This window comes from Euprymna scolopes, chromosome 29 (assembly GCF_053919585.1).
Source record: "Euprymna scolopes isolate OS-2025 chromosome 29, ASM5391958v1, whole genome shotgun sequence".
Lineage (NCBI taxonomy): Eukaryota > Metazoa > Mollusca > Cephalopoda > Sepiida > Sepiolidae > Euprymna > Euprymna scolopes.
In genome coordinates, this window is record NC_136510.1 from 62,114,093 (window position 1) to 62,128,262 (window position 14,170).

At 31.8% G+C, this 14,170-nt stretch overlaps 1 protein-coding gene across 7 annotated transcripts in view; it reads right to left on the reverse strand.

Moving 5' to 3' along the window:
• Window positions 1-4,420, reverse strand: part of LOC145252666 (cilia- and flagella-associated protein 337-like) — a 482,634-nt gene extending 478,214 nt beyond the window's left edge. For 6 of the 7 annotated variants that reach the window (XM_080112440.1, XM_080112445.1, XM_080112446.1 and 3 more), the window contains exon 1: window positions 4,136-4,420. In XM_080112440.1, coding sequence (XP_079968566.1) covers window positions 4,136-4,180 — 45 coding nt within the window. In that variant the 5' untranslated portion in view covers window positions 4,181-4,420. The remainder of the gene's footprint in view (window positions 1-4,135) is intronic. The other variant, XM_080112442.1, reaches the window with a different exon arrangement.
• Window positions 4,421-14,170: the final 9,750 nt, after the last annotated feature.

The following is a 14,170-nucleotide window of genomic DNA, read 5'->3' on the forward strand; positions in this document are numbered from 1 at the left end:
CGCCGGGCAGACATGCTAGTACATTTATAAAACTACAGAAATTCACACTTCTAATATTTTCCAATTCATTGAAAAATCTTCCAGTTATAAATTTAATTTTGAATTGTTTATTATCACCGTTTGCTTTAGGAATCTTAAAACGGATCCATAGTTTTCTTTATTAATATGTGTGTTACTGAGCGGTATGTACTGGTAAAATCTAACCCTAACCTCTTTTCTCTTTATTTTGTATACTTTCCTATATTGCATAAACACGTTCGATGCCTTCTGGTATTCTTGGAATTCTAGAATTCTAGCCTAGCGAATTCATTGATAAATCCGCTTTTTGACACATAAGTAATTATTCGATTTGCCATCATGCCATACATTATTTTGTCATCAATATTCAGCAACAATATCACATGCACCTTTTTTTGGCAAATACAATGCACCAACGATCGATTTTTATTCCGTCACATGTCTCTCATCAATAAAAAGAGCCGCGGGTGTACATTTTGTAGCTAACCTCATTATTTCCAGAAGAACTCTTTATTCTAGCCTTCTTCATAACACCCCTCATATCATCGATATAAAATGGTACTCCTAGTGGTGTTCATCTATTCAATATTTTTTATATACGATGGTTCTTTATTTGTTGTTAATAATACTTATGGCGTTCAAAATCATTAGATATTCACCTTAATGAAACAATTCTCAGATATCAGATAATATCAAATAAAAATGGTTGAACTGTGCATAGGTTCAGATTTTATCCTATTAAGATGAAATGATTTCACTGATTTCTAGTTTGATTCTAATTTCATTTAAAAGTTCTTCATGATTTTCATTTCTCAGAATAAAACAATGCGAATCTCTTTCAATATCACCTTTTGATTATCGATGCAATCGACCCCCAACTTGAATAGTGGATTTGTTAAAGACTCTTTTATTTTAGATTCGAAAATCGATTGCTTGCTCAACCGTTCGTAGACCTGTTTACGATCGCCACGAAATTAAGGGAAATTATAATGTCTCCATATTTTATTTTACCTTACCGACTGCCTAGAGAGTTTGATTCTTTTTTTATGAATTATTTATGTGTGTGCTTAGTTTAGATAAAAACTTACTCATCAAATCAATTCAAATGCATGGCACCTAATTCATCATTCCTCTCTACTTTTTTCTATTATTACTTGGGGGGGAGAGAAAGAAAAGAGAGAGAGGGAGAGAGAGGGGTACGTATCTTGTGAATGTTATTTTACTTCCTTCTAAATAAATAGGCTTCTTATAGACGGCTTTACTTGTTTAGAAAAGTCGTAATCTTGTCGCTTGTATTTTGAAAAAACAATCCACATTTGACAGAGATCAAACGGCTAAAGCAGAGGCGATGGCGGCCCGGTGTCTTCTATAAATTAAAGTGACATAAAAAAAAAAAAAATCGTACGGACGCCATTGTTAGTAACTGCCGTGTTGTTGATCAGTGTTTTTGTGTGATGATGATGATGATGATGATGATGATGATGATCTTTTGTCTTCGATTCATCAGCACGGTCCTAAATCTCTAAGTTCCCTCTAAACATAAGGGAAGCTCGAGGATCGAATCCCTTTTAAAACTTCAAATATATACTATGTTTATTATATATATATATATATATATATATATATATATATATATATATATATATATATATATATATATATATAAAGCTGAACGTCTGTGTGTGTGTCTGGTCACGAATAGGCTCCTATATGGTTGACTATTATGGAAAACTGATCACATATAATGATAGAAGATGTATCGAGACACAAGAATGGGCATGTTTGATCTGGCATAATGATGATTCGTTAAAATTGTGGGGGTTTGCGTTCGCACCTGGTCCACAAAGTATGGAAATAAAAAATTTAAAAATTATAAAAAAACGTTTACAAGTGTTTTTGATATAGATGTACATAATAATACTTTGATAATATGTTTTAACTTAAATAGGGATGGTATAATAAAATTGTGAGGTCTGCGTTCGCGCCTGGGCTCCATAGAATAGAAATAGGCACACACTTTAATAAAGAATTTTCATATCTATCTGCGTAGGTATACTTTGATAATTATGTTTCAGTTTGAAGAAATATGGTATAATAAAATTATGGGGTGTTCGTTCGCACCTGACCTCCATAGAAAGGAAATATGTCACAAAGTTTAACAAGATTTTTTAATATAGATCCACAGAATATTGTGATAAGTGTTTCAGTGTGAACAGGTATGATATAATAAATTATGGGGTTTATCTATTTTATTTTTATTTTCATCATATTTTGCTTTGGTTTTGATACACCCAAATTCGAAGCTATCTCTTTACAACTCTTCCTTTTCATAACCTTTCATACTTTCATAAATTAGAGTCCATTTTCTGTAGACTGTTTTTGAACCCATTTTTGATAGTATATATATATATATATATATATATATATATATATATATATATATATATATATATATATATATATATATATTAGTTGTCCGGCAAGGCTATACGGGAAACAACCGAAGCAACAAAACTGGAGCTGGCCTGCAGGACACTATATATATACAAAAGTAGGCAAATTTTGGCATATTTTATTGGTTTGCAAAAAATAGGTTCTTTGTTTTTTACTGATTATTATAAAATTTTAACCTTAGAATAGAATTATAATCTTCAAAATAATCATTATAATAGAATTTTAATCTTTAAAAATCCTGCAAATTTTCATTCGCCCCATAAAACCGAAGATATGAGCATTTCAATATTCAATTCAGCTAATAGTATAAATATGTCCGTATAAATATAGATATATCACCATTCTGGGAAATTTTATAAGTACCAAATCTCAGTAACTATCGATCAGAATTTAACAAATGAAAGCTCGTTAGAAAGGTAATGACCTAAATTGTGTAGGGGGCTATGTGACATTTGCCCTTAAAGTCGCATATTAAGGAGATCATTCATCATCTAGAGCCTATTTTGCCACTTTTTTTACAGCCATAAACCATAATAAACGTTCTCTGCCATTTAACACGCCAGTAAAGTGCACAATAATAATTTGGAAATTATTCTTACTTAGTCTTCTATTATTTAAAGGTAATACAAATCGGACCTACTTGAAATCAGCAAATTACTCGGGATGTTTTACAATAAACTAATCAAGAAATTGGATTGAGAAACATCTTAATTTAACTAATACTAAACAAAAATAGAGATAATACATGTTAGTTTCTTATTTAATAAATTGTTAGGTGAAAGTACAGAATAGTTTAAATAATACCTTCCCCTCCCATATTAAGAATGGCTTTCTAAATAACGTTATTATTTCAGCACTCTCCGTATTCCGTGTGTCATCCCCCCTCTCCTTCTTAAAATAATGCATGAAATTAAGTAAATATGAGATCGTAAAAAAGATTTCAACCCGTGAATAAAATGGTTTCGTTTTTTTTTTGTTTTTTTTTATACAAAAACATAAAAAATGAGTTGGTGTCATTAGTTAGAATTGAAATTTTAAAGAACCGAGCGTTCCAGCCTGAGAAAAAAACGAACGTACGTGCGTGCGCATACAAAACAAAATGTCGGCTAATGTTTAATGGACATTTTACATGTAAATTTGCTGATGTCTGGATGCGATATACATGCATGTAAGCAAAGATATTTTTCGCTATACACCACCCTTAGTGCATGGATATTATTTCCTGAGAATTTCAGTGCTATGTGACCAGTAGTTTAATAGTTTACCTGTTATATATTTACACACACATACGTCTACTGTTTTATTTATATAGAAGATTACGTTAGTTAAATTCCAGCTGATTTCTTTGTATGTTTGAAGCAACCAACTCGTTATCTACTTTCCAAAGGCTTGCATCTGTTTTTTTCGTAATGTAAAATGTATACGTTCCATTAAAATAAAACTTTATTTTGTATCACTTATTTTTTCTTAGTTTTTATTCCACTGTACAATGTACGTTCTAATCGTGATCATCGATTTATCTAAAGCAACACTTGAACTTCTGAGAGAATTTCAAGCTATAGTATATGACGTATTAATGATTTATTTTTTATATATCTTACTTCATCTATTTAAAAAATTATATGTAATTTGTGGAGTTAAAAAGAAACACTAATTCGCTTACCTCGGAAAAAAGCATCAGCCAGCTTCCCTCTTTACTTTTCTTCATCTTTTTTGTATTTGATTAACAACAGAATGGCCTGTCGTGCTTAGTATGGTCTTCAAGTCGGTTATATATCGACAGTACATTTGTTCATGCCTCGTTGGTCACTAACACCACATCTTCTTGTTGAGTCGCCCACCGTGATTTACTCATTCGTCATGTAGGCGGCAAGACACGTCGGCTGCTGCCATGCATTTTTGCTGATGTCAGTAGCGTTATCACTAAGCTAGCTGCAGAAATTTGAATGATCAAGTCAATTGCTTTCGTAAATCCCAATCCAGGGATTAAGAAGAAGAAGAAGAAGAAGAAGAAGAAGAAGAAGAAGAAGAAGAAGAAGAAGAAGAAGCGGGCACGGGGAATGGGAAAAGTAACTGGCAGGTGAGTTTTTCTTCCCCTCCGTCTTTCCGATGTAATTAAGTTTTTGATATTCTTTCAGTTCAATTGCACCGGCGTCTATGAACATATATTTAAATACTTAAACTAAATAAAAGAATCACTTTGTTTTTTTTATTCCCTTGTAGAATGTGATATCACATTGATTGCATATATAAATGTCATTTTGAACTTTCATGTAAAATGTTTAACACATAGTAATAAATTGAAGCAAGTTAACGATAACTTAACCTAGTCATTATATCATAGGAAAGAATGTACTGATATTATCGATCAATTCGATTCCAACTTATGATTTTGCACCGAAAAAATATTCCGCGACGATTTTGAAATTATAAATAATATCTTCACTGTTAATTATTGTAAGATGAAATTACTAAAACAACAAATATTTAGTTAGAATCAAAGCCAATAAATATAAGCTGGTAGAATACGCCGGTTACTTAACGTGTTGTCGAGAATATATATATATATATATATATATATATATATATATATATATATTAAACAGTTATCTATGTATATGCATGTTTCGGGGCCCTACCCCTCTTCAGTGTAGCTGGATTGGTATTAGGACTCGAACCCTGGACCTTATGTATTTCAGTCCAGCGGCTTATTCATTACGCTATGATGCCATAGACGATTTACTGTTTAGTTTTTATTGTTTATATATTTATGTATTTTTTTTTGGTGTTGATTTTTTTAAACGATATTTAAACGAGTCCTAATAACAGTCAAGCTACGCTGAAGAGGGGTAAGGCCCCGAAACATGCATGTACGTTGATTAATGTTTTAAAAATAAAAAATAAATAAATAAAAATATTACTTGTTTACGTCCCCCCCCCAAAAAAAATGGGCAATTTCTAAAAAAATACATCCGCTCTTCAAGGTGAAGACGCTAACTTCAATATCATTTAAAAAAATCAACACCAAAAAACTACACACACACACACACACACACACACACACACACACACACACACACACACACACACACACACATATATATAATACATTCTAGATTCAGCCCCTCTGATGAGTCGTGGACGACGAAACGCGTGTCAGTGGATAATTATATTTTAAAAATAATATATATGTCGCTCCCCATTAAAAAGGGGGTACCAGATTGATCAATGGGAAAATTATTCCAAACAAGCATTTAGGTAAAAATGCACTTTCGTATAAATACTTGAATTCATTCAAGAAAGTATCGCTAATAAAAACAAATAAAAACATATATATATATATAGTCTTTGAAGTTTTTAACATTTGAAACTATACAAAAAATTACTTTTTATCATTCCTTAAAAAAAACATCTAGTCAGTAAGTCATTTAATCACCTGCAATCACTGCATCAACTCTCGAATTTACTATAATACCAATTTTTTTTTTTTTTTAATTTTTCAAGGGATCATCAGTTGTTTACCATGAAACACTGTTTCGGGGATTTAAATATATTATATATATATTAAATTTAAATATATATATATATATATATATATATATATATATATATATATATATATATATATATATATATATATATATATATATACTAGATATTCTACCCGGCGTTGCTTTTGTCCTCCCGTGTTTTTTATTATGACGTCATCATTTTGCTATGATTACATCATATATGACGTCATCGTATATGATTATATGTGACGTCATTAGCTATGACGTCTACTGCACATGTATATATATCATCTGCTACGACGTGATATATCCTGTGAACAAACACAAGGATACGACTATATATATATATATATATATATATATATATATATATATATATATATACTAGCAAAAGTACCCGTCGTTGACTGGGTTCAAAAACAGCCTACAGAAAATGGACTCTGATTTATGAAAGTATGATAGTTATGAAAAGGAAGGGTTGTAAATTCGGGTTGAATTTGGAGATATGAACACCAAAGCAAAATATGATGAAAGTAAAAATAAAATAGATAAACCCTATAATTTATTATGCCATACCTGTTCACACTGAAACACTTATCACGATATCCTGTAAATCTATATTAAAAAACCTTGTTAAACTTTGTGACATATTTCCATTCTATGGAGGTCAGGCGTGAACGAACACCCAATAATTTTATTATACCATATTTCTTCAAACTGAAACATAATTATCAAAGTATACTTACGCAGATAGATATGAAACGTCTTTATTAAAGTGTGTGCCTATTTCCATTCTATGGAGGCCAGAAACGGACGCAGACCCCAAAAATTTTATTCTACCATCCCTATTTAAGTTAAAACATATTTATCAAATTATTATTATGTACATCTATATCAAAAACACGTGTAAACGTTTTTTTATAATTTTTATTTTTTTAAATTTCCATACTTTGTGGACCAGGCGCGAACGCAGACCCCCACAATTTTAATGAACCACTGTTCTGCCAAATCAAACATATCCATTCCTGTGTCTCGATACATCTTCTATCATTGTATTAATCAGTTTTTTTAAAAATAGTCAACCATATAGGAGCCTATTCGTAACCACACACACACACACACACACACACACACACACACACACACACACACACACACACACACACACACACACACACACACATACACACACATTCAGCTTTATATTATAGATATAATAGACATAAACTGTGTATGTGAGTTTTTACTAACGATGTTATAGAATAGTTTCACAACAAAGACATACGGTGGACATAGATGTGTATAATTGGATATTGATGCTACCCGTCTATCATCCCAATATTTTAGGATAAAGCTATATACATGCCCACAGAATTACAAGGAGGGTTATATAGAGATGGTGCATCATTTATTGCTAGATATACAAGAAGGAACTTCGATTTAATAAAGAAAAAATCTATATTGATTTTTCAGTGAACTGTGACTCAAAATCATCATAGATAAAAATGATAAAAAAAATTCACTTATCAGACATCACCCTTAACTTAAATGCAAATACATTATTATAAGCCGAAACAGAAAACTTTTTATATTAATAAACATTCTATATCGATAAAAAAATCCCAACACTCTAAATATATATAAAAAAAATAACACTTATTAGTAATACTTTTAATAGAATCTCCAAACTATATATATATATATAAATGTAATTCTTGGTTCGTTCAAAGTTTATACAACCATATTTCTACATTACCAATTTAATTGAAATTTTCAGAAAATCTATCTTTAAAGTCAATGAATGTTTGCATGTTATTAAAATAATTTTACATTGCTAATTATAAAAATATTAATTAAGATATAAATATTTTTCGAAGTCGTTTCTGCGAGACTGCCTCGGTTTTATTTCTGGTAACTTCCGTTTCAACTACTCTCGAATTACAAGATAAGTAAAAAAAAAAAAACTTACTCATGCAGAAAGTGATCCGTGCTGAAATAATAACGTTATTATTTAAAAAGCCATTCTTAACATGTGGAAGGGAGGGTGTTTTGTACCTATTCTGTACTTTAACCTTACAATTGAATAAAAAGATATCATAAAACTTTAATTAAACGTGGAAATATGATTTAAAAAATAGCGCGGATCACTCTCTGCATTAGCACAAAAAAATCCCATATTTAAAAAAATTAAATTCATTTATGTACTTACCAATGTTTTAATTTTAAATTCCTTTATTTGTGTTAAGGCTTTTCACTCATGAAACATTACGTTTTAATTGTTTAGCTTCTATCACGACAATGTATACATAAAAATGTTTGTTTTAACTTTTTCTAAACTGTTTCATTTTTACGACATGCCTCAACGTATTATAAACACCCTAACCTCCCCATGTTAAAAAAACAAACACGCCCTTCCATGAACCTCGACAGCCGTTCTTAATTATGGGGAGGTTGGGGGTGTTCATTCCGAAAGCCGTTTTAACATTGGGAAGTTAGGGTGTTTATAATATGCTGAGGTGAGTCGTAAAATTAACGAAGTTGCTATCTATTATTTATTGCAAAAATTGCTTGAAATTTATTTATTTGACAAAAAAAAATACATTTTGGTACTCCTTGGAGGTTGAGTTCCATGGCGACCAACAGAAAAAAATAATAGTTGCTCCCTTAGTCCCCCACCCCACCCCGCAGTAACATCTTTTATTTACTGACGTTGCCGTAACTAAACGATTATTTGTCACATTTACAAACATTTATTTATTTATTTTGAATTTTTTTTTACTTTTTATGAATATTAAAAGAAAAATGGGTACTCATGTAGAGAGTGATCCGTGCTGAAATAATAACGTTATTATTTAAAAAGCCATTCTTAACATGGGGAGGGGAGGGTGTTTTGTACCTATTCTGTACTTTAACCTTGCAATTCAATAAAAAAACATATAAAACTTTAATTAAACGTGGGAATACGATTTAAAAAATAGCTCTCTGCATTAGCACCGAAAAATGTTACTAAACATTTATTAATAATTTCTCACTTTTACAAACATTTGATTTGAAATTTCTTTTTAAATGACGACTTTTATCGACTTTTTCTTTTTAATAGTATTTGCGGATGGGTCTGTTGACAACAAATATCAGTTAAATTTTGTAAATATTCCCCCCACCCCAAATGGTGTTTATTCCGAAATCCGTTGTTAACATGGAGATCCGCTGTTAACATGGAGAGGTTGAGGGTGTTTATTCTGAAAGCCGTTCTTAACATTTGTGGGGGGAGACCTAATGTAAACAAAAATAAATTAAAAAAAAACAAACTAAATCATTTACTGATAACTTCTCACATTTACAAATATTTTTTAATTTACATGCGCGGATGAACAAATTCTTGAATAGTGCGAAAACAAAACGTTTTTATAATAAACTTCGGGATAATTTTTTGGGTAAATATTTACATTTAGGTCCACCTCCACAATTTTCTTTTTTAAATGACGACTTTTTATTGATAAATAAATTTACTTATCCGCAACTTTCATTGATAAATAAATCTACTTCTCTGCAACGGCTCTGAACCCCTCCTTTTTTTTTAAAATAGTATTTTCGGGCGGTATACTGACAACAAATATCAGTTAAATTTGCATATAGTCCCCCCTCCAAAAGTGGTGTTTATTCCGGAAGCTGTTCTTAAGATGATGAGGCTGGGGGTGATTATAAGGTGGACCTAATCTAAAAATAAAACAAAAAAAAAACAAGTTTTTTAAATGATTAAAGTAATTTCTCACTTTTACAAACATTTTTACATGCGCACATAGGCAACTATTTTTTTTATTAACTTTTTTTTTTACTTTTTTATTTAAAAATTAGTAAATTTTAATGAATAGAATAATAAATCATTGATCATTAATATGTGTTTTTGGTTTTGTATTGAATGAAACTTTTTTTTTCATTACAACAATAATGAACCAATTTAAATCTTCCGGCATGCGTTTTAGGCTTACGAAATTATCAATAAATCGTTTCGTTACTAAGCCAACGTCAGTAAATAAAAAAATGTTACGTGCGCATGCATTAGCCTTGAGTAGGGGCTAATGCTAAGGGAGCGACCATTAAATAATTATGCTGGACGCCGTGGAACTCAACGCCCAAGGAGTACCTAAAGTGGCACTTATGCACTTATGTAATCGTGCTATTTTTTAAAATCGTATTTTCATGTTAAATTCAAATTTTACAATATCTTTTTCTTTTATTAATTTGTTACGTGAAAGTACAGATAACCCGGTCAGTTTCTAATTTGTGGAAAATCTAGCCCTCCTCCCCCCCCCCCCCAAAAAGGGGTAGTCTGGATAGTAACAAAAAATTGAAATTGCCTCAGTCTCGAAAGATTACTGTACGAGGAAAAAACGGTGAACCGTAGTTCACCTTCTGTTTCTCTCCCCCTCTCTCTTCCTCTCTTAATATCTCTCTCTATCCATCTCTCCCTTTCCCTCTCTCAATCTATCTTTCTCTCTATATCACCCTCTCCATCTCTCTTTGAGCCCCTTTCTCTCTCTAACTCCCTCTATCTCTCCTTTCCTCTGGCTCATCCCTCTCTGTTTCTAACTCTCCCCCTCTCTCTGTTTATCTATCAATCCCTTTATCTCTCTATCTCCTTCTATTTCTCTATTTTCCTCTAACTTTCTCTTTTCTATCTATGTATCTTCCTCTCTATCTGTCCATCTCTAATCCCTCATCCTATTTTAGTCTCCTAAATTTATTACAGTAAATAAGGCATTGTCAAAACATGGATAAATCCTATTTTAGTCACCTAATTTACTGACTGTGAGAATAGAAGTTATTTGGAAATTACTGCTACTTTGAACAGCACCAGAAGTAACTGGTAAAACCTTTCTAATTAAACTGATTTTGGCAGCCATTTGGTAACAAAATGACATAGCCTTAGCCATTGCTGCATGAGGAATACCTGCGACCTTGCTGTCAAGTAGAAGAATTATTTATTCTACTTTAAAACATTCAATTTTTCAAAAATCTCATGTTCGACATCTTCAAAACATCCAATACGGGGAAAAATATTGCAGAAATGCAAACTTATTGTTTAGGATGAATGCACAATGGTACGCAAAAAATCACTTGAGGCTCTTGGTCGATCCTTGCAAGATTTGCGTTGCAATGTCAGACCATTTGGGAATGCAGTAATATTGCATGCAGGAGATTTCAAACAAATGTTACCTGTTATTCTTCAATCAACACCAGCAGATGAAATAAATGCTTGCCTCAAATACTCTACTTTTTTGTTCCATGTGAAGACATTAAACTTAACTCAAAATATGCATGTCCAGTTGCAGACCGTTCGATCCGCACAAATTTTTTTGCATCACTTGTGGGAAATTGGGTACGAAAAAGTGCCAACTGATCAGAGTTAAGAGCAAAATTCTTTGACTTTTAACTTCTGTAATTTCTGTAATTTTATTTCATCAAAAGAAGAGTTAGTTTAAAAGGTTTTTACAGATATTCAAATTATAAGAATTCCACTTGACTGAGTGAATGAGCTATTCTTGCAGGTCAATACAAAGACGCCCATGAACTTAACGCTATTATTCAATGTAAAATTCCAAGTGAGATAGTTAAATACAAATCCATCGACACTGTTGTGAAAGCAGATAAAGTGGTTAATTATCCAACAGCTATATTTGTCAGGGATGCCACCGCATGTATTGCAACTGAAATTTGGTGTACTAATTATCATGTTGTGAAATATAAACCAATCCAAGCTTTGCAATGGCACATAGCTTGCGGTGAAAAAAATTAACAAACAATATCATAGAAACAACAATCTTAACAGGACCTTTCACAGATGAATATATCTTCATTCCATGCATTCCTATGATTCCACCGGATACATCATTACACTTTAGAAAATTGCACTTTCCAATTTTATTGTCATTTGCAATAACCATCAACAAAGCACAGGGAACAATCTTTACAATTGTGGGTCTTACAGTAACACACTGACTGTTTTTTCACACGGACAATTTATGTTACGTATTCAAGAGTCACCAAACCAGAAAATCTCTATATCAGCTAAGAAAATGGAACAACAAAAACTGTGTACCCATGCAAAATGGAAAATTAAACCTATAAGAAACATGCTTTTTCTCATTTTGGAACATTTTCCATTGCGCCAATTTGAGCCACAGCAACGCGTGGCAGGGTACAGCTAGTCTACTAATAAAAATATACATCGACTGATGTCACTGTCTACAATTTATACACCTGGCAGTAAATAAAACACAATACAGCTGGGTTATAAACATATTTTATCTATTCTCAATGATGTTCTTTTCGATTTAGTACGACGGGCGTTGACATCAGTGAATGTGCGTGGCGGTGGTGTGGTGCGGATAATTTGGCAGCCTGTCTTTGCTCTGCTAACTACTTTCTGCTGTCGATTTATATAAACATTCTTTCATTTCTGTTTATTCATTCATGTTTAATATTTCCCATTGTCTATTGTCTCGACATTTTGACTGATATCCTTTCGCATATCTCTAGTCAAATTATGCAGTTCATGAACAATGGTGGAAAGTCTCGCATTCTTCAAATAGAATTAATTTTCGTCTGTGCAACCCATCGAATGCCTCTCTTCCGGCAAAACATCCAATACGCTTACAAGATCTGGATATAGAGAAGGTATACAATACTTAAGTGAGGAGTAATGAAAGTAGAAATAGGACGAAAAGAAACAATATAATTGATATATCCTGCGGTGGGTGGCCGTAATAAAAGGATATTCAAGAAAGTTCCGGCGGTGAATTGCTCATCTCGCCATAACAATAATATTCCACAATATGCCCTTTGGAAAAATTCCAACAAAGTAAAAACCAATAATATAAACATCATAAATAATAATCTTTTTAATTTTAAAGAGAATGAATACTAAGTAAACTGCTTAAAATACAATAAAGCTATATTATTCAACTATAATTTACATTAATAATACAATAATATCTTCGAATAAATCAAAACTTAGGAAACTAAAGCTGATAATATGAACCGGGAGAATTTAAGACTAGAAAGAAACTGTAATCATAGGCGAAAAGATGAATGCCTATTAAAAGGTGAATGTCTGATTAAGGTTTTTCATATAAGTGTAACGTTACAATGGTGATAAGTCATCAGCATATATTGGCTCTACAATTGGGCCGTTCACATTCAGATATAATAACCATATAGCAACAATTAAAAAACATGCAGGATAGATATAAATAACGCCAATATATCACTAACATCTCTCTCTCTCTCTCTCTCTCTCTCTCTCTCTCTCTCTATATATATATATATATATATATATATATATATATATATACATACGAAAATGTACATGTGTGTGTGTTTGTATGTTCGCCAAAAAACTTTCGACAGAGACGACGGATTTTCACGAGATAGGTATCATTTTCAAGCTCGAACCTTCGGCCGACAAATATCGAAAAATTGGCCAAAAATATTTATTCCTTCACCTTCAACTAGACGCTTTTCTACTATGAGAGGTAAAATAAATCGTATTTTAATGACAAGATGGCTTCTACGCATGCGTACATGACGTCGGAACTTGAATTAGTTTAAGTATTAAAAAAAACGACGAAATTTCGTCAACGCTATCTTAGCTCAGTTGATTAAAGCGCGGCGTCATTATCTGAATGTTATAAGTTCAAATCATGATGTGAGATGTCTTTTTTTTTTTCGATTTTTAAAGTTTTAATATTGAAACAAGGTTATTTATGTCATTTTTCACGTTCGTTTTTTTGTTTTGTTTTATTTTTCAGATTTTTAAAAGAAGTTGTTCGTTTTTTGTTTTTTTCCCATCACATTCACGTTTTCTTTTTTTATTTTTGTTTTTCCAATTCGTTCGTCTGCATTACGTTCGTGTTTTTATTTTTCGATATTTTAAAGAAGTTTTAACATCGTTTTTTTTAAATATTAAAACAGGGTTATTACTTCGCTTATTCTGCTGTTTTGATTTACCCCACCCCCTACCCGAGCAACGCCAGGTACCCCGCTAGTCTATATATATAAAAGCGAAAACGTGTGTGTGTTTGTGTTTGTGTTGAGGGTGTGTGTTTGTATGTCCGCCAAACTTTCGACAGACACAACCAAAATTCAGAAATTTGGTATCACGAAAAATATCGAAATTTTGGCCC